This window comes from Canis aureus, chromosome 9 (genome assembly GCF_053574225.1).
Source record: "Canis aureus isolate CA01 chromosome 9, VMU_Caureus_v.1.0, whole genome shotgun sequence".
Lineage (NCBI taxonomy): Eukaryota > Metazoa > Chordata > Mammalia > Carnivora > Canidae > Canis > Canis aureus.
The window spans coordinates 52,460,851-52,482,873 of NC_135619.1; the positions used below are offsets into that span (position 1 = coordinate 52,460,851).

Here is a 22,023-nt window from a genome sequence, read left to right on the forward strand (position 1 = left end):
AATAGTAGTTTCATATAGCTTCTTTGGACTTTAGTTCTATTGATCTAAATAAGGGATTTGTAAATGTCTTAAAGTCCCTTTTACCTCTGTGACCTATTAATTTTTCTTTAAGGGTTAAGTGATTGAAGGACAATGCACAATGGCTAAATGTCCAGATTGATCCAGATAGGCTTCCTAGTAACTGGAGGAATCCTGGAACTGTGAGACTCAGGATCCAAGTTCTGATTTTGGAGAGAGATCATGGGGGAGGGTATCTCACCCATGCCTCAGAGTTGTGGGTGTGGATGGAGTTGCTGAACTTCCTACTATGATGGAGATTGTTGTGAGTACATTTTTGTCCCTTTCTTTTTTCTAATTTTTTAAGATTTTGTTTATTTATTCATGAGAGACACAGAGATAGAAGATAGAGATAGAGATAGAAGAGACATAGGCAGAAGGAGAAGCAGGCTTCCTGTGAGAAGCCTGGATGTGCAATTTGATCCCAGGACCCCAAGTTCACAACCTGAGCCAAGGGCAGATGTTTAACCACTGAGCCACCCAGGAGCGCTTCTGTCCCTTTCTGATTCTGAGGGAGCTAGGTGTCACTAGAGGCTGTGTGTGTATACTCCCACGTATGTTGCAGCTAGGGTCTTGATTCTTTTGTCTCCTACCAGGGAAGTCTGATTGTCTTTCTGTAAATGAACTAGTGCATTCTATTTAGAATTACAAATGTTCCTTTTTCTTTGCTTATATACTGTTCTATGAAGTATTATAAAGTCTCTCTCTCTCTCTTCTTTTTAAAGATTTTATTTATTTATTTGAGAGAGAGACATAGCAAGAAAGAGCATGAACAGGGAGGATAGGGAGAAGCAAGCTCTCTGCTCTTCTGGGAGCCTGACTCGAGGCTCCATCCCAGGACCTGAGCTGAAGGCAGATGCTTAACCCACTGAGCCAGCCACCCAGGGGTGCCCCTCATAATGTGTTTTAAAGATGATGTTTAATTATCCAAGGTTAAGAAAGTGTGGACCTGTTACGACAGATCAAGTTTGGCCTTTGGGAAACCTTTCTACTGAAGGAATCCTTGGTTTATGATGGAAGATTTTAGAATATTCTATAGCCTCAGCTTTTCTCTCTGTGTCAACTTCACACATTTGATGATATTTAGATACTTGGAGTTCTCAGCACAAAGCTATGTTATTCCTTGCTTCCATGTTTCTGTTTCTGCCGGTGTCTTTGCCAGAAATTCCATCCTTACCTTTTCTTGAATGGTTGGTCAGACACAATTTTCCTTTTGCTCCTCTAGTGCTTATTTATGGACTACATCAGTGGGGTTTTTTGGGTTTGATCAATAGGAGGCATTAGCAGAGGAATAGAGAAAGGTGAATGAGATAGTGTATTAGTCAAGTTTTTATCATGATAATACTGTTAACAGCCCCAGAATTTCAGTGGTTTACCACATTTATTTCTTGCTATGGGGCTGGGGGTTGGCTATGGTTTAGCTGATCTACCTGGGCTCAGCTGGTCTCCAGGCTTTAAGTTAGGTTTGTATCTACTCAGCGTATCTTATCCTGGGACCTCCATCAGAGGAGCAATGACTATATGTGGCTGGACTTGTCATGCTGGGAAACATGAATGCTAAATAACCAAACCAGAACATCCATACATATTTAAAGCTTATGCTTGAATTAGGCCTGCTCATGTTTTACTACCTAAAGCAAGTTATATGACAAGCCGGTATCAGTTGGTTGAAAAAGTATACTCTATCTCAAGGAGAAAGCTCTGGAACTCTATGGTAAAAGGCAGAAGGCATGGATGTATTATCATAAGGAGGTAGTGAAGCATTGGAAACAGTAATGCAGTCTACCACATTGGATTGTAGCTTTCCCTGGCTCCCTTTTTATTTGGCAGCCTTCTATATTACCTAAATTTTCTCTGATTTTCTTTCTTTCTTTCTTTCTTTCTTTCTTTCTTTCTTTCTTTCTTTCTTTCTCTTTTTCTTTCTTTCTTTCTTTCTTTCTTTCTTTCTTTCTTTCTTTCTTTCTTCTTTCTTTCTTTCTTTCTTTCAAGATTTTATTTATTTATTCATAAGAGACACAGAGGCAAAGACACAGGCAGAGGGAGAAGCAGGCTCCATTAGGGAGCCTGATGTGGGATTTAATCCTGGGACTCCAAGATCACGCCCTGGGCCAAAGGCAGGTGCTAAACCGCTGAGCCACCCAGGGATCACCTTTCTCTGGTTTCTGATAACCATTCTTTCTCCTTGCTGCTTCAGGTTTAGGAAGGGTAAAGATTCCATGCAGCTCCAGGTTGCTTCATCATCCCTTATTGGTACCTCTTAATACTGTCTACACTTTTGTAAACAGTCACTTCATTAAAGTCTCGATTATCCATTAAATATGTTTGCATTTCCTGAGGATTCCAACTGATAACACTCAGTGCAGGTATCATCTTCTCGAACCCTTACTTTTTCTTTCCCTGTACTTAGTGTTTTCTTATCACTTACCATATGACATTATTGTTTATAGGTATGTGTCTTTTCCATTAAAACCCTCCAAAGCAGTAATTTATTTTATTTTTTTATTTTTTGCAACTACAGTGGGTAACATGTTGCCTGGCATATATGTATATGCCTGGCATATATATATATATAGTAATATCTTAATAAATAGTTACTGGGAAACCCAGATAAGGGGGAAATTCTCCTTTTTCTCCCTCAAACAGAATTAGATGTAGAATCTCAGATTATAAAGCAGCTAAATCTATTTTGGTTAAAGCAGGAGGAGAGAAGTCTGGAGCCTAACCCAGCAGGCTCTTCCTTATTCTCTGGCAATAGTTTTTGGGGGAGCTGCTGCATCATGCATCTTAATGAACCCAGAGTTGGAGACTGTTGGTCTAGATGATTTCACAAGGTTTCCTCCAGTTCAGTGAGTCCTTTTTTGTGTTCTCAAAAAGCTTGAGTGCATGCTTAAGAACCCCCTCTTCCCCCCACAAAAAAAACCCCAAACAAACCCCATTATGGGATACCAGTTATCTTCAGGAAATATGCTCTAGCTAACTATTTAATAAATGGCCTAAGGAATGCTTATGAATAAGAAAGGAATTAGTATAGTGACATGCAGAGAAGCTAATCGTTAATTCTAAAGCCTATCTTTAGTTCATCTAAAGAAACTAATCATTCTTAATTCTTTAGCCTATCATTTGTGTACCTGATTTGATGAGAGGCTGTCAGGATAGTGGTTCTCAAAATGTAGTCCTGGAGTAAGCTTAGCATCACTAGGGAACTTGTTAGAAATGCAAATTTTTGATCCTTCCTGGACCAGAATTGGAAACTTTGAGGGGGGAGGGGCCCGCAATCTGTGTTCTGACAACCTTTTCTGCTCCTTTTGATGCACATTGAAGTTTGAGAACCAGTGTTCTAGAGAAACAGCTGTTGGTGGTGTGGTTTTGTAAGGGAACACTGAGTAATTTTTTTGTGGGCATTTCATTTTCCTTTTTAGAGATTTCCAAGGTGAGTGTAAAGTTATTATCTGGCCCATCCATGTTAGTAACTCATGAATCTGATGCTTCATATGTTTAACTTGGCTTGAGCAGTTTTCCAGGGATCCAGCAAACCTTAGAGAATGAATGCATTGTGAACTCTTTAGATATTCTTGGGATAATTTCCTTCATTCTTGCTATTTTGAAAGGACTATGGAGTGGCAGACCTAAACTTATCTGTCTTACTACTTTTTGTGGGCGGGAACGAGTTCTGTTGCAAACTGAGATGTTTCATCCTCACCAGTAGAAAGAGGTTTGAACTAAGAGTGGCTATATGGGTCTAGTCGTGACTTTGTTGGTGGTGAAGAGTCTCGCCTTGGGGAACTGGTGTTAACTTCATGACAAACCGTGGGGAGTTATATTGCTTGTCTCTAGTTTTTACCTGGTTGCTTGGATTGCTAGTGTCAAGGTAATTTTTTGTCCCATTAATGGGGTACCAAGGAAGAATTGAGGTATGGGTATACAGTTTTTATTCTCCTATTATGAGAAATGCAAATATTACATCCCTCAGGAATACTAGTTTTGAGTTGAGAAACATTTGTGGGCTTTGAACTCCCAAGTCCATTTATACCATAGAATGGTACATAAGAGGCAGTTTATTTTTGTGTTAAGGCTTTGGAGTTAGTCAGGCTTTGGGTTCAGATCTTGGTTTCATCATTTACTGACTTGATTTGCCTTCTCTGGGCTTTAGTTGCCTCATTTATAAGTTGGAATTAGTGTAGGGTTTAGAAGAGATAGCATACTTACAGATTTTTAGCATGGGCCCTCATAGGTGCTAAGGATTTAGTAAATGGTAACTTTATTAGTTTTTTACTCTCAAAAGAGGTCCAGTGTAAAACAGTATGTGAAATGAGTTGATACTCTAGTCTTCATCATAATATGAATCAAAAAGAAGGATCAAAACAATTTTTTTTTGTTTTGACTTTATTTGAAAAGTATAATCAAATCTATAGCCCTGAGAATCCATCCTCCCATTTGGCTTTCCATGGAGCATGTTAAAATTCCAACTTACGAGCTTTGTGTAGTGGCAGTATCGTAGCCAATGAGATTTATCCAGCTTTTGATATGATCTCTTTATTTTAGGGGATGATGAGCAGAGTGATTGGTTCTATGAGGGAGAGTGTGTCCCAGGATTCACTGTTCCTAATCTTCTGCCCAAGTGGGCTCCTGATCATTGCTCTGAAGTAGAAAGAATGGATTCTGGACTGGATAAACTTTCTGATTCCACATTCCTTTTACCTTCTCGACCAGCTCAAAGAGGTAAGTTCTGAGAAGACCAAAATGCTCCACACTTTTAATGGTTCTCTTTGGGGAGAATCATCCCATGGCAAGCATACTCATGCCTCTAAGCATGCATTAATTATCTGAATTTTGGAGCTAGTCCAGGGATTTTTCTAGAAGATTCAGGGGTGAGTCTCAAAGCTTGAGGTTCTCCATTCGTACCTAAATCAACCCATGGAGACTCTTGGGATATCTATTAGCAGGGCATTCCTTCAGCTTGCTATTGCCATTTGTGCCAGATTTAGGAAGCCTAGCAGCGTGTCACTGCTGCTTACCTGCTGTGAAACCGATGGGCTATGGAGTGCTCAGTGGGAACCTGAAGTATTGGATCTTGGAAGAGAACAGATTTCAGTAAGAACATTCACATACAAGGTATAATGACATTTTTTTTTAATTGGATGATTTTAAAATAATTTCCTTAAATAACTTTTGTTTTATTCTATTATTATGGACTTAAACACAAATACTTCCTTTCCCTTTGCTCTTCCTTTACTTAGGATGTAGCAAGGTAGAGTGGAAAGCGCCTAGGACAAGGGGAAGGAACTGTGGTGATAATATTCTCCAGTACTATCTTCTTAGCTCTGGGACTGTGACAGTCACTTTATTTTCTTGGGCCATCGGGGTCATCAGTTTAAATAATAGCGGCTTTGAGCAAACTGTTGCAGAGGTTTCTTTTAGCTCTATAAATTTATGATTCTAGGGTGCCCAGTAATCAGTAATCAATCGGTTAGTCAGTTATCAAGTATTTATTGGGCATCTCTTGGTGATCAGAATTATGCCGAGAGCTGTTAACTCCTGTAGCATTTTTTTTTTTTTTTTTTTTCCTGTTGCATTTTGTTACAATGAATTTGGATGATTGAGAATCCTTTTCAAAACAGTTGGCTCTTGGTAAAGATAATTGCCTGGCAGGCACATGTTTGCTACTGTAATAACTTTCATGAAACGTTTCAGTGACCATTTCTGAAAGTTCTTTATGGACCTCTTAAAATGCACACAAGTATATGCCTATGATTCCATACCCAGAGACAGTGTCATTGATAACACTTTGGTGTGGATTCTTCCATTTGTGTTTTTTTAATGTGTAGAACACATACAGCAACTAGAAAAAATGGGCTTATACTCTACAGGGTATTTTTACTATTATTTTATGACTTACATGTTTTTGAGATAATAACTAGCATTTAATTTGTAATTAGAAATTGTTGATGGTGCCTTATATTTGTGTGGTGTTTTCAGTTTATAGAGTACCTTTCCTGTGCTACTTCATCGAGTCTTCAGATCAGCTATGTAAGATAGGACTGAGCAAGTGATTATCCCACCTTTGTAGGTGAGGATGCCTAGGTCAGAGGTAAAGACACACCTATGATCATACTGCAAGGCATGATAATAATAAATCCTTGGCAAATAGACTAGTGATACTAGCTTAAGGGTCAGTCTAGTAAGATCCTGGGGAGGAAGGCCTTTGGTATACTAGAGGCATATCATCACTAAGGAGTCTTCTGCATTCTGTTTCTGAGGACTTTCTTTTTTTTTAGGGTACCATGCCCGCTTGAATCGTCTGCCTGGAGCTGCAGCTCGATGCCTCAGAAAGGGCCGAAGAAGGCTTGCTGGGAAGGTAACTGCTCTCACTGTCTACTGGGCTCACTGGGAAGACAGTATTTTCCCTTTGGGATTTGTGTACCTTGATAATCAAAGGTGCTGCAGAACTCCCCTGGAGTAAATGAAGCCAACTGAAATATTTTTCAAGTTCATAAGAATGAACCTTATATAGGATATAAATGGTACACACATAAAAGATGAAGCTTAACTCATACAGAAGTTTTGACAAAGCAAACACTGTTATGACAGTTTGTCTATAAATCTACAGGCCTGATCTTGTCTCTTCTACTCTTTTGATTAATCTTATAACATTATTGTAGAAGTTAAAATACTCTTGGCTTCTTTATAACTCCTCCTGAATTCATGAATGCTTCTTCTGTCCTAACTTTGATTCTAGAATTCGTTAAAAAAAAAAACAAAACTGGAAAGAAAACCTCAGATTTCACAGCTTCTCCTTGGCCATGAGGGAGGAATTTCTACCACTTACGCAGTTCTGCCTTTGCCCAGCGGCTCTGCTGGACACCCAGTTCATTTAATCCTTCCAACAACCTTGTAGAAGAGTTGATGTTTCCACTTAGCAGATGAGGAAAACTTGGGTTCAAAGAAGCTATGTAAATGGAAGTAGCAGAAGAGAGAATTGAACTCAGTTGTACTTTTATCTTTTCTAATTTAAATTTTAAAAATTATTTTTAGAAAAAGATTATTATTTATTTGAGAGAGAGTGAGAGAGAGCATGAGTGGGGGGAGGGGTAGAAGGAGAGGGATAAGCAGGCTCCCCACTGATCAGGGAGCCCCACGCAGGGCTCAGTCTTAGTACCCTGGGATCATGACCTGAGCTGAAGGCAGACATTTAACTGACTGACCCACCCAGGTACTCCTAAAAATTATTTTAATTAACTTTTACTCTAGCTTTGAGATTGAAGGTAAGTTGAGCCTGGGGCTCATACCTAGTTAGAGAAAATGGTGGTGAGCAAAAGGCAAGGGAGTGAGAGGCATCTCAGAACATTAATTCGTTCACTGCATAAATATTTAGAATGCCTACCAAGTGTCAGGCTCTGTGCCAGGCTAGGTACAAGTGATCACAGCCACAGCCTGGCTACCCTCAGGGAGCTACTGTTCTGTAGTTGAAATAGAGAACTGTTTATTTCCAGGTGAACGGAGATATTTTTAATCTTTAAATTCAATTTCAAATCTCTTAATTAGAAAAACATTTGATTATTGGAAGAACGATATCTTCTTCTTTTGGCTCATTGATTTCTCAGACAAGAAAATGCTCCTTTTGCTGTTCTGGGAGCTTATTCTTAGTTAATAGGACAGCTAATAGGGTAGGAGTACATGAGGTGGAGGGAGGCAGGAGGTTGGGAGTAGGAAGCAGAGAGATGGTTTTATTTTTTCTGTGTATTAGTTAGGCTTGAAAGATAATGTTTTACCTACTATCTACCTTACTTTGTTTCAGCTCCTATAAGAGCCTTCCATTTCCAGAGAAGTAAATCAGTTCATCTTGAAGGCTTCCTTTAGCTTGCCTGAAAGGAAACTCTAGGGCCTATTGGATGTGCCTCTAAGAATTTCAAATGAATAGGATAATATTTACTTGTTTAATTCATCTTCATCACCTTAAAGGGATATTTGTCATTTCTAGCAGAGGTCAATGTTCTGCCCCCCTACTTCCCCCTCCCCCACCTCTCTGCTCTTTTTCTAAATTGTAATCATAAATAATGAGTTTCATTCACAGCTCTCTGCCAGCGAGCTGCTAATTACGCAAAGTACTGCTTGTAATTTACACAGTAATAAACTGTAAATTTAAACATTACGGCACTTTAAGTTAATAATTTTCTGCAGTAACAAATAGCTCATTTTTCACCCATCCTTTCCCTTGGCCCCACTACTATGGCTATGTCTGTGACCAGGAGGTATGTGTGTAAGGGATGAAGAATGTGAAGAATACAGTATGTGAAGCCTTTCATTTAGCTCCACTCCCGCCCAGAATCTGACCTCGCATCAATTTTTCTAGAGTCAGTTCTGCTAAAATGTGTAACCCTAATATTTTAGGCTAATCCGCACACATAAATGAATACCGATCATAATGTTTGCCCAGTAACAAATGTAACAGGCTTGACATTCACGCCCATGACTTATCCTCTCTCATCTTATCACTTAACTCATATGTGTATAACTCTTATTCATGTACTATCAGCGCACTTCCCCAGGTACAGTCATAGGCATTCATTGTAAATGTACTCAAGTTAAATGAAGGGTGAGTGCCTTGTGCCAGTTTTTAATTTTTTTGGAGGTGATTAGTTTCTGATTTGCTTGTGGTGTTACGGGTAAGATTTCATATTATAGTCTTAAGAACCCTAAATTTAAGGACCAATTTGTACAAACATCTGTTTTACTCTAAGAGATGATGCTTAACAGACAAGATAGGGTAACAGTTTTTTTTAAGTTACAAAATTCCTTTAATATGTGTACATTTAGTTAGCAGATTTTAGGTGTTACCAGTGAGGACTGGGTAAATTTCCCATCATGATGGTTTTTGGGGCTGTAATCATATGATCTGAGGGAGTTTGGTGTGCAGCCTGTTAAAAATCAGCTGTTGTTGGATTTTTAAAAGTTGTTTTTTCTACTATATACTTTAATAACTCACTGTATTAAAATGCTATATAATATAGTAAACAAGGTTTGTAATGACTTTTTTTGGAACACTGGAGAAAAGTCTAGAATAACCTTTTAAAATAGATTCCCATAAAAAGAAATAAACTTGCTGTTGGGTTTTAAGATTGACATTTGACATGTGCCTTTGAGGTTGCTGGCACAGTTTTGGGAAAGTGTGAACTTGATGACAGATCATACTTTGTTTGTTTCTGTGGTTAGATGACATGCTTGTCTTCTTGCCATTGCAGGAGACCAGCATAAGTACTGAGAGGATAGGCCACATCATTAGTGACCCTCGGCAGAAGGAGTAAGTGCTTATATATTTATGCATTATCCTAGCCCATTCCTTAGAGTAGGAAGCAGAGGGAAGTTTTATGAACGAACGTAGAAATCTGACTTTAGAGCTGATTGAGAAAATCTTACAGATTTGTACTTCACAACAGTTAACATGGCTAACACCCTAAACTCATGAGAGAGATTTTTTTTTTCCTTTCTAGACTAGTTTTTATTTCTTTGCTGTTTATATGTACAGGTGATTGCATTTTAAAAGTAGCCTCCAATTAGGATGTCACTACTTATATATTTATATTGAGGTGAATTTGGCATATAACATTACATAAGTTTCAGGTGTACAGCATTGTAATTTTCAGTATTTTTATCCACCTCAAAGTGATCATCACCATAAATCTAAGTACCATCCATCAGCTTGAAATGGAGCCCTTTCAACCACCCCTCAACCCCCTTCCACTCTGATAACTACCAATCCATTTCCTATGTGTTTTGTTTTGTTTTATTCTTTCATTTGTTTTTAGATCCCACATATAAATGATATCATACAGTATCTGTCTTCTCTGATTTATTCATTTAACCTAAACCCTCAGGGTTCATCCATGTTGTCACAAATGGCAAGATTTCCTTCCTTTTTTTAATGACTGAATAGTATTCCATTGTGTGTATGTATATTTATGTATACACTACATGTTTTTTATCCACTGGTGGACACTTTGTTGTTTCCATATCTTGGCCATTGTAAATAATGCTTAAGTGAACATAGAGGTATATATATCTTTTCCAGTCAGTGTCTCCATATTCTTTGGATAAATATTCAGACATGGAATAGCTGGATCACATGGTAGATCTATTTTTAATTTTTTGAGGAATCTCCATACTGTTTTCCAGAGTGGCTGCACCAATTTACATTCCCACCAACGATATACAAAGATTCCCTTTTCTTCCCATCCTCACCAACACTTGTTATTGTTTTGTTGGAAATAGCCATTCTAATAAGCATGAAGTGATATCTCATTGATATTGAGCATCTTTCAGTAGTGCCTATAGTGCCTGTAGGCCTGTATGTCTTTGGGGAGATGTTCTTTACAACCTCTGCCCGCCCATCTTTTAATTTTTTTTGGGGGGGGTTGTTGTTGAGTTATATGAATTCTTTATATATTTGGGATGTTAATCCTTTATCTGATATGATATGCAATATCTTCTCCCATTCAGGAGGTTTCCATTTTGTTTTATTGAGGATTTCCTTTGCTCATAGAAGCTTTTTAGTCTGATGTCCCATTTATTTATTTATTTTTGTTTCCCTTGCCTTTGGAGTCAGATAAAAAAAAATCAAAAGAGACCCATGTCAAGGAGCTTACTACCTATGTGTTCTTCTAGGGATGTTATACTTTCAAATTCTATATTGAAGTCCTTAATCATTTATTTTGAATTAATTTTTGTGTGTGGTGAAAGATAGTGATCTAGTTTTCTTCTTTTGTATGTGGCTGTCCAGTTTTCCCAAAATTGTTTACTGAAGAGACTGTCTTTTCCCTGTAGTATATTCTTGCTTCCTGTGTTGTAAATTAATAGACTATATATGCATGGATTTATTTCTAGGCTGTCTATTCTGTTCCATTAATCTATGTGTCTGTTTTTATGTCCATACCATAGTATTTTGGTTACTATACCTTTGAAGTATAATTGGAAACCAGGGAGCATGATACCTCAGCTTTGTTCTTCTTTCTTAAGATTGCTGTGGGTATTGGGGTCTTTTGTAGTTCATACAAATTTTTAGAATTATTTGTTCTAGTTCTGTGAGGTATGCTATTGGGATTTGAATCTGTAGGTTGCTTTGGACAGTTTAACAATGTTAATTCTTGTATGGACAATTTAACAATGTTAGTTCTTCCAGGCTATGAGCATGGAATATCTTTCCATATATCTGTGTCTTCAGTTTCTTTCATCCCTATCTTGTAGTTTTTAGTGTCCAGTTCCTTCACCTCCTCAGTTAAATTTATTCCTGGGTATTTTATTCTTTCTGAGGTCATTGTAAATGGGACTGTTTTCTCATTTCTCTGCTAGTTAATTATTAGTGTTGAGAAATACAGGTTTCTGTACGTTGATTTTTATCCTGCAGCTTTCCTGATTTCGTTTATCAGTTCTAACACTGTTTTGATGGAGTCCTTAGGGTTTTCTATGTATGGTATCATGTCATCTGCAAACTGATAATTTTACTTCTTTCTTTACAGAATATTCTGTTTTAAGCTCATTTTTCTGTCTCTTAAATTTTTTTTGTTCAAAACGGGTGATTGCCTCTATATTCTCCTATAGGCTTTTCCCATTTTTAGACCTCTATCTAGAGAAATATGTTTTTGTCTTCACTACTGTGGTACATGCAACTGGAAAGCCTGTGTGCAGTGATAGGAAAATTATTCTTCACTTTATTGTGACAGCTTTGTCCCCTAACATGATTGGCTGTTGGATGTCTCCTGTATGCTTCATGATCCTATACTCATTAGCCTGGTCAAATTTGTCATTTACAAAATAGGCAAGATGTGAATACGCTTTGTGTTCTCATTGAATTTGGGAATCTGTTGTCACTATTCAGCTGAGAGTATGTTGGTGTTACACTGTAATCTTGGTCTGTTTTTAGAGTCCAGTGTTTTATATTTCATTACAAAGCTTTTTCCTTTGAAGAATTATTTTTTACACAAAAAAGTTTGTGCGCACTTACCATCCCTCTTCATTTCTCCTCCAGTTCTTCCTTTTCCCCAGTTCTTTCTTGGTCTTCACTTGGTTACCCCAGCATTTGTTTTCTTCTCCTCCTCTATAATTGCCAACCGCTGCTTTTATTGTTTTCTTTCCTGTTCTCTCCCTGTCTTTAGTTTCTGGTTACCGTCAGCTGGGAAAAGAGAACGAAATCAGGTAAGATCGCTTTTCTTTGTCATCTTTATTTTATCATTTGATTTCCTTTTCTTTAGAAAGAATAAAGCATTGGCTTCTGATTTTCCTCACATTTCTGCTTGTGCACATGAGGTAAGGCTCCTGTTCCCTCTGTTATTCTGATTTTTTTTTTTTTAGAGGACTGTTGTCTAAGATTATCTGATATTCACTGATAAGAACTGTAGCTGAGTCCCCTTTTTAGCTTCCACTGTGTTTTTCGATTTATTACTTGTCATGTATATCTCATAGGGATCCGTTTTTTTTATTTTAGTTTTGAACTTTGCAGTAAGAAATCAGAATAAACCTTGTTTGCTTGTGGTTCAGTTCAGCACCAGGATCCTGCGCTGAGAAGTACAGTGGTGAAGCCAGCACCCAGGGAGCAGAAAAAGGGTGGGCTGTTGGGAGTGGACTTATTAGTCTCTTAGTCCCTTCCCTCGGGACTCCCTAGCAGAGGGCCCCTGGCAAATCTGGGCCTTTGTAGGGGTCGTAATTTAAAAATTACTGACAGCAGCTATCAATATATTCCTTTAATGTTTGAAGCTTTTGATTTTTGTGGGAATAGAGGTTGCCTTATGTCGATTAGGTATAAAATAAATGAAGACTGGTAGGTAAAAATCTCAGGCTTCCTGTTGCTCAGAGTTTTTGTTTGGTGTTTTGACTACTTAGGACGTATTAAATTGGTGTACAGTTTAGACTTGGAACTTTCCTCCTGAAGTTACTATTTCAAAATGAATTAGAGCAGTGATACACCTAACTGGTGTGTATTTAAGAGATAATTGTAGATGGTGTTGGACATACGATTATTACATTAAGTTATAATTTGTTTTAAAAAATATAATCATTATATCAATCTTGTTCCATGGAAATACAGTGAGGACAAGGCTGAGTAAAAGTAATTGGTATGAAGAAAAATAATATGTAAATACAGTGCAGGTGGTGAGCAGATAAAGAAAAAGTCATGAAGGTGGTATGTGAGAGACTGCAGCTTGGGAAACATGAAGCCAGGGTACCAATTGTGTTTGCATCAGAGGATGTAAAGGCAGAAGAAGATCTGTGATGATCACCTAGTCCAGATCTGTTATTTACAAATAAGATTTAAAAGATCTGCCAAAAGTCATACTTCTTTGTAAATTCTTTTGAAATTATCATTCAGAGTTCTTCTGGTCTTAAGATATATTTTGTTCTGATATTTGGGGAGAGAATTATTTATTCTGGGAGAAGTCCAAAGAAAGCTAGAAAACAGAAGGTAAGGTATTTTTATATATTGTATCCAGGTTTGATCCTCACAACCACTTTTTAAGATAAGTCTTACAGAAGAGAAGTTGGAATTATAAACTGAAAACAGTATTTAACTTAGCCCCCACAGTAGTCCTGTAAAATAGGTCAGATAAGCAGTGCTTCCATTATACAGATGAGGATAGTAAAGCTCAAAGAAATTATGTAGTTTTTAATGTATGGCAACTCAGGGATAGACTGGAATTATATGTTAAGTATTTTATTTTTTAAAGATTTATTTATTCATGAGAGACACAGAGGCAGAGACATAGGCAGAGGGAGAAGGAGGCTTCTCTCAGGGAGTCTGAGGTGGGACTCAATCCTGGGACCCAGAATCATGACCTGAGCTGAAGGCAGACACTTAACTGCTGAGCCACCCACACATCCCTAAATATTAGGTATTTTAATTCTTAATCTAGTTCTGTGTCTACTAACACTGCTGCTGGCATGTGTTAACCAGTTATTTACTGGAAACATTGATCAGGATAAGGAAATTAAAAGATAATTTCATACTAGTTTTCTTAGGAACAAGGGCTAATAATCAATAGCCTAAGTTCTTGTTATGTCAAATAGAAAGTACTATCATTTTTTTTTTTAAGATTTTATTTATTCGTGAGAGACACAGAGAGAGGCAGACATAGGCAGAGGGAGAAGCAGGCTCCATGCAGGGAGCCTGATGTGGGACTCGATCCTGGTACTCCAGGATCATGCCCTGAGCCGAAAGCAGATGTGCCCAACTGCTGAGCCACCCAGGCATCCCTAAAAAGTACTATCTCCTGCCATTTAAGTAATTGTCATGTACTAAAAGTTTTTGAAAAATTGTTACTTCCCAAGGAATAGCCTTTTTTTTGAGGTGTGTGGGATCAGTATACTATATTCATGGTTGCAACTTTAGTGAATGATGTCTGCTGTATGGTAAAAGGGTTGTGAATGGTCAAAGAGGCAAAAAGTAATCGAACAGCAGGTCACTCTTTAGGATCGGGTGTTTTGTGTTTTGTTTTGTTTTTTTTTTCATATAAGCTTTCCTAAAATAATCTCATTTATTCCTGCAGTTTAATCCTCTGTCTCCCCTTTATTCCTTGGACGTTCTCACTGATGCTTCTCACCGAAGATGTTCACCAGCACACTGCTCTGCCAGGTAATTGTCTTCTAGGGATGGTTTTCTTTCAGATAATACCATTTCCTTTTTTATAACACTTTTCAAATTATAAAGTGTATTTCTGTATAGTATCCAATTTGATCTTTATAACAACTTTTAGAGGCCAGTAGATGTTTTACAGATACAGAAACTGAGGCAGAATGTTGAAGTAACTTTCCTATGATCACATGGCTAGTATGTGGTTTAAGTCTCAACTATGACCTAAGTCTTCTAACTTGTATTAGAGCATAGATTCTTTTTTGTTTTGTTTTTTAAGTAGCTCCTTGCTGGGTGTGAAACCCAATGCGGAGCTTGAATTTACAACCCTGAGATTAAGACCTGAGCTGAAATCAAGAGTCAGACACCTAACCACCTGAGCCACCCAAGCACCCCTAAGTCTTCTGACTTATATTTTCTATTCTTCTGCTAAATGGTTCTTGCCATGACCTGCAAAACTCTGTGTAATTTACCTTCTGCCTGCATGTCCAGCCTCCTTTCTTATACTTCTTTCTCCTCACTAGGGGAGAGGTCCAGCTGTGCCAGGGAGCTCAGCTCCATTTTGTTCATCAAAAATAGCAACCCTTTCCTGCTTCTGAATCTTCACACTTATTCCCTTTGTCTGGACTCCTGTATTAAGCCTCTTCTCATGGTTGGCTACGTCTCATCTCAACTCAGGGAGGACCTCTCAGACCATCTTATCTAAAGGAGCCACCTCCACCTCCACTGCTCTCTCCTCATCGATTTCTTTCCACTAAAGCTTTATCACAGTCTACAATGAATTTGCTCATTGGGCATCCCCCTCCAACTTTTTTCTCCTGTCTCTCTCACTAGTGTATAAGCTTCGAAGTATAGGACTTTGTTTTATCTTGTTTCCTGATAATATCCCTAGCACTTAACACAGTGTCTGGCACTTACTAGACATTCGGTATATATTTGTCAGAATGAATCCTTTGCCAGTGTAGCAGAATGAATCCTGTGTCCTTCAATATAAATTATCTGGAGTTAGATGACATGGGAAGTAAACGTGGTTTTAATGGTAGCATCTCCTAGCAGGGTTATTGCGCACAAAAGAGGAGCTAATAGGCTGAACCATAGAACTTTTATTATTTCTAGTAGCACAGAGAATTTTTTTCCAAGATTCTGATATGGATTTTTCTTTTTTTCTTCTTAATTCATTCTTACATGGATATGTTCATAGATTGGTGTGCAGGCACAAGAAATTATCTTTTCACAGATCCAATGAGAACTTCCACTATAATAAATTCATACTACTACTACTGCCAACTGTCAGCCCTTCTATGGAAGAAGTAATATATCAAAGAAGAAAGTCTTTTGAAAGAGAGACCCTCACAAATGTTGTTACTAAGAACATGGAAAATTTTGTGAGATGATCATAAACTACTTCTGTAAGGCCTTGTCGTTAGTAGCATGCTGTTTGTTCATTATTCACTCAATCCGCACTTACTGACTCCATACCATGTGCCAGGCTGTTTGTTTAGCTACTACCCGTAGGAGTTTCTTTTGAGAAAGTCAGGCATGGAAATCAGCAGTTACAGCGTGGAGTGACAAGTTTGTAAAAATGTACACCAGAATGATACGAAGCACAAAAGACAGGCTTCTAAGTCAGAGGCTCAGGGAGGTTTTCTTAGAGGAGGTGATCCTCAACTTGTTTTGAAAGACCCAAGATTTCATTGCATAGAAAAGCAGTCCTCCAGCTTTTTGTCTTAATACCACATGAAATAATGGCTATGTATACTCTTTGGGAAGATTATATGAATAGCATCATATCCTGTCAGATGCAGAAAGTAGATTCTTTGCCCTCCTCCATTTACCTCTGTTACCTAGAGTTGTGCCATGCTGTGCCGAGATCAGTATCCACACTTTTATCAGGTTTCCTTTTGCTTTTAAAGCCTCATCCTGGCTGGAGTGGGTGTCAGCTTTTTGTTTCTTTATGTATCTTATTATCCACATCATTGTCTTCGTTCTCCTGCTGACAGTGCTGTGGCCAGACTTGGAAATATAAGGAAGTCTAGGCTCTGTTTCTGGTACAGTCAGCTCTAGGGAAATATTGCTTATTGCTTTAGACCATTGCTGCAAACAAGGTGAGGGAATGTAGACAATTCTAGCTCATCCTTGTCCTTCTAGATGTCATTCCCAGGGCAATGGATACACAGAGGGTTGCATTCTTTGGGGTAGGGGAAGACATTTTTTAAACTTACATATCTTATCTGATCCTTTAAAAATGTGGTTTCTTGTTTTGTTTTAAATTGTACATAGAGAAATCTAGTAGCATATATACATATTAATGTTTATTACATACATAAAGGGTTTTGTGGAAATGTTTTACTCATGAGGGAGCACAGTCAATGGTTTGGCAGCTATGGCTCTGTGGGAAATGGTCAGCAGAAGTGACTGCTAAGCAATTTTTAGAAACCCTGGGTGATGAGACCCTGAGCCCCCAGGGCATCCTCTCACTCCTTTGAAGGCAGGGGGTTGGGCAGGCCCTGCCCAGCAAGAAGTCAGTTGAGAAGGAGCCATCTAGCTCTGGTGTGGCTGAAGGATTAGATGGACTTCAGAGCTGGATGGTTGGCTTTGCACAGAGTGGACACCATTTAACAAAGCCTGGCATCTAGCAAGGAATGTTAAAGAGCTGTGGTGGCAGGGAAGAGGCAGGTGAATGACTGTATTAAAAACTGTTTCGAATGGAAATTTTATCTTTTTCTTGTTCCATTTTATTTGTAGTAGGAAAAGATTTCTTTCAAAGCGTCTGGGCAGCCTTGGGAATTTCACACCTATCATTAGAACGGGGTGTGTGTGTGTGTGTGTGTGTGTGTGTGTGTGTGTGGTGACTATGTTATCATTAGTGGTATAATTTTATTTTGCGAAGAGAGAAGTGTTTCCTGTTTTATCACAGCTTTCCCCGAGGAGGGCTGGTGTATTAATTTGCTGTATTGCCTCCTGGCTGTTCCCAGGCTGTTTTTCCTCTTCATCATGGAATTTTTAATGGCCCTGGTGCCTCTTGGGAAGCATGTGAGGAAGAGTTCCTCAGGGAGTGCTTCCCTTTTTTCACATGCCTATAATTACTCTCCTTTAAGAGCACAAAGAGTTTGATAATCATGCCTGAACTGTGAAGGTTTCTTCTTGTCGGGTTACTGAGCTGAGGCTGCTTCTTGCCTGGACATTGCCTGTTCCCCTCACCCAAACACTCAACTGCAAGAGGCTGAGGACCCCTCAACCACCCTCTCACTACTGGAGCCATTCAGCTCTGGTTCTCAGGGTGAGGCCTGGGGGCCACTGGGAGGCCATGGGTAACCTCAGGTACTCTTTTGATTAGTATTTCATTGCTAAAAACAAGGAAATGATGGGACTGTGATTTTAAGAGAACACTGTATTGATGTATTATTTTAATACAGCCCAGATGGCAGGTGCAATGGATCAGTAAGGGGGTCTTTGTGGTCTTTGTACCACCTGATAGATTTATGGGCTATGAGGTTTTCAGAAATACCACTCTAGAAATACTTAAATTTGGTGTTTTTCAACTCTCACTGCACTTTTGAATCCACTGAAAAGCTTTAAAAAATATAGCCATGCTGAACCCCACTCCAGAGATTCTGATTTAACTGATTTGGGATGAGGCCTGAGCATTGGCATTATTTTAAAGTTGCCAGGTTACTCTAATACACAGCTGGGGTTATGAACTGTTGTCTTAAATGCATATGATTTTATGACTGTGCTTTGTAATTTTCTTAATAGGAAATCTCATTTCATACTCAGCATGAGCTCTTTGATTTGTTATTGTGTGGTGATTCCTTATGGAAGGTGGAATGCTGGACTAATCTTCACTTTGGAAGACTTCTGAGGTGAAGAAGAGAATGTCAGGATCTAGCACAGTGCCCAGCACATAGTGATTCACTTGCTGGGTAGGTGTTTGGGTAGTTGGCAGGGTACATGGATGAACTTCATAAACCAGCTGTTTTGGTTTGGTTGTTTTGGTTGCTGGTATTGGGATGTTGTATTAAAGTAGTGATACTTGTTATCCATGTTAGGAATTGCTGCTGCTCAAACAGCAGATGGTGTGATTGGTGTTCTGGTAGAGGCAGTGGTATTGCTGTCAAGGACACAGTTCTAGAATGGTAATAAGGAGCTAGTGCTGGAGGCAGCTTTTCCTAAAATGAGAGATTTATTGATTGTGAAGGATAGCTTTTCTTACCATGATTGCTGTAGAAAACCATAACTAGAACTTATCAAATGTTACATCTCTGTATGATGCACAAGTCACCAGTTGTGGTTTTTGAGTGTCGTGTGGCAATTTTGAGTTTTCTCCAACTTTCCTGACCTTTCCTCTATCATGGGTGGTGATACCACTTCCATTTATCCCTTCTTTAAGTTTTTAATTTCATGTTAGTGGGTATTAGTGTGAGGCAGTCCTGGATAAGAATCTTGGTTTTATCTGGGCAAATGACTTAACCTCCTGTACCTCAATTTTCTTATCTCGAAAATGGAAATATTCATTTTTTATTGGGCTAATGGGGATCAAAACAAAATATTTGACCATTTAGCATACTGGTAGCTAATATCATTTTTGTTACATTGCCACTACTACCATGTCCTTAGGATAATTACAGCTTTATAAGCTTCAGGTTGGCTTCCAGAGTCATTTGCTAATGAGATGTCGTACAGATTCTTGAGGTGCATAAATAGCCTCAGATGGACTATAAGAGGAGGCATTTGGACAGTGTTTGAGTAAAAAAGAGAAACCTTCCTCCCATTAGAGAGTTGAAATGTGATAGCCTGTGCTCATTGTAATTCATTTTATCTGTTCACAAACGTTATGATCTGCATATCAGAGTTGTGTGCCCAGCTGGCTATGCCACTTGACAAGGAGTTTCAAAGAGCAAGAAGAAGACTCAATTCACGCTATTAATTTTGACCTTTGGTGCCATAGTAAACAGCCTCAGGTTTTACCTCAGGGCTAAGGGGAAAGAACCTTTTATTAGTCCCATATCTGCTGGGGATGCTGTGATGCACAGCAGCCCTTGCCCACCTCTTCAGTGCCTTAGCCTTGGCCATGTGTGAGGAAATGTTTCTGCTGTGATATTGTCCACAAAGCTGCCCTGTCCTACTGGAACTTCCTGTCATAGAGTGTACAGCTCTTGAATCTTTTGTCCTTCACCGGATGGTCTTGTTGACAGCAGCTCTCAGCTGGCTGGCATCTTACTGCCTGAGCGGGGCGATGAAAGCATTTTCCCTCTCCGGCCACTGTAATGGACCCAACTTTCCGATCGGTGCAGAACTTTTCTGCTCCTGTGGGGTGGCATGTGACCACTCTGAGATATATGCCAACCTTGGCCCAGCCAAGGGAAGGAGCATGCAGAGACTTTTCAGGTGCTAGTGAGCTGTTTGGCCCTGACTGCTGCAGGTTAGGTTTGTGGATTAGGTTTGAGTGAAAACACTATTAGAATTGCTGGGATCTCTTCCTGTTAGATAAGCCTCCTCTGTGTCCTCTAATTGTGGTTTTCTGTCACTAGCTGCTGCTAATGTCAGGCCCAGACCCTATACTATGTGCAAATCTCAGAAAATAGTTCCCTTACTGGGTGTTTCATAAATGCCAGTTAACCCCAAAGATAAAATCACATGTGAGGAAGGAAGGAATTTACTTCCCTAAATTTAATCCTCCTTTCCTTCATTTTACCTTAGCATTTTGTTCTTTGATTACAGCTCAATGTCTTGTATCTGTTCTTTACACATCGACCTTCCTCACTGTGTCGCTCTGGGGGGGCGGGCCCTCTGCTCGGTCATCTTGTGTATACCCTCTCCACATCCAGCAGAGTGCTTTACATAGGGTAGGCCTCCATAAATTTGTGTTAACAATAATTGAGGGGAGTAGATTAGTAATTAAGGAGAATAATTGGAATATATGATATATATGACCTTTGGTCCTTAGAAATATCAATAATTTTTTCTCCCGATATTACTTGTTTGTATGTGCCTAAGAAAAAAAATACAGCAAATAAATACCTTTTCACAAGAAATTTTTTTTTTGTTTTCCATGTTAAATAAGTGAACTTTTCAATGGATTTTAAAATTGAGTGATTTTTTGAAGGTGAACTATTCCTTAAATTGGCTTGCCATTGACAGATAAAGACTGTTTTCACTCCTAAGGAGCGACTCTAAACATCTTTGTTCTGAATCTAAAGCAGCCACTTCAGTTATTTTTTGCCAACATTGGTTCTATTAAACATGCATGTATTTCTCAAAGTAATTTTTTTTCCCCTTAAAAGTACATTCCTGCCCCAGGGACATAGTGATCTGCCCAGTTTCCTAAGTAACACTGCAGTTTTAACAACTCACCTGATCTTTCAGTTACCTGCACTGAAAAGTGAAATAGAAATGTTGTGTTTATGTGTGGATACACAGAATACTCTTTCAATTAATTGCTAATCTTCAGCATTCACCTTCACATTTATGAAATGAATTTAGTTACTTTTCCTGAAGTCAGATTTTTTTTTTTTTGAAGTCAGATTTTTAAAGACTGTATCTGTTGCTCTTAATGCTCATTCCCGACCCCTCACCCCACCCCTCATTAGTCCTTTTTGGCCAGTGCTGCTGGATGTGGTATTTTTAGGGGAAATACTTATGCCTGTGAAAGGAGGAGTGCCCCCAAGAACTCCCGAGGCCCAGATTAGATGATACAGAACCAGGGTAGCCTGTCTTTTCTCTAGGGTAATTGCTTGTATACTAGGGAACAGCATTTTTACTTAAATTAATTTTCATTTAATCATTCTGTTATTCTTTAGGTTAAATTTTTAGATCTTTTATTAACTGGTTGGCTTTGGGAATTTGGCTTTTTTTTTTTTTTTTTTTTTTTTTAACTCAGTAATTTACACAGCAGGTAGAAGCTTACTGGTTCTTCTCTCACCCCAGCGTGGTGGGCATGCATATTTTGTAAAAATCTGCTTACGTGATTCTGATAACCATTGCCACTTCTATTGAGAAAGAAGTTTTCACCTGGTAGAAATTTCAGCCGAACTGATACTTAGCCTTTTGGCCCCCTGAATAATTGAAAGATTCCCCTTCCTGTACATACAGTACATGATTTGCAACACAGGAATGACTGTATACTGCTCTTGACAAAGAGTTTTTTAAAATCTTGTTAAATCTTCTACCTGTTATACCTCCAAGGGAGGGGGCTGTGTGTATTGGTGAGAAGGGAAAGCTCTGACTTTCCCTGTCCTTTGTGAGAGCTGTTTGCGTGTTGACCCTTTTCAATTTCTATCTTGTGAAAGTAGACAGATACCATCGAAGCAAACGAACACAAATTAAAGACACAACACACTGGGAAGAAAGGG

The 22,023-nt window shown here is 38.7% G+C and overlaps 1 protein-coding gene across 4 annotated transcripts in view; it reads left to right on the forward strand.

Annotated features, from left to right (window-relative positions):
* Positions 1-22,023, forward strand: part of GPATCH2L (G-patch domain containing 2 like) — a 55,758-nt gene that overhangs the window by 18,091 nt on the left and 15,644 nt on the right. For 3 of the 4 annotated variants that reach the window (XM_077910092.1, XM_077910088.1, XM_077910089.1), the window contains 5 exons: positions 4,600-4,776; positions 6,333-6,412; positions 9,297-9,355; positions 12,300-12,354; positions 14,589-14,674. In XM_077910092.1, the coding sequence (XP_077766218.1) occupies positions 4,600-4,776; positions 6,333-6,412; positions 9,297-9,355; positions 12,300-12,354; positions 14,589-14,674 (457 nt within the window). Of the gene's footprint in view, positions 1-4,599; positions 4,777-6,332; positions 6,413-9,296; positions 9,356-12,203; positions 12,244-12,299; positions 12,355-14,588; positions 14,675-22,023 lie in introns of all 4 variants that reach the window. The other variant, XM_077910090.1, reaches the window with a different exon arrangement.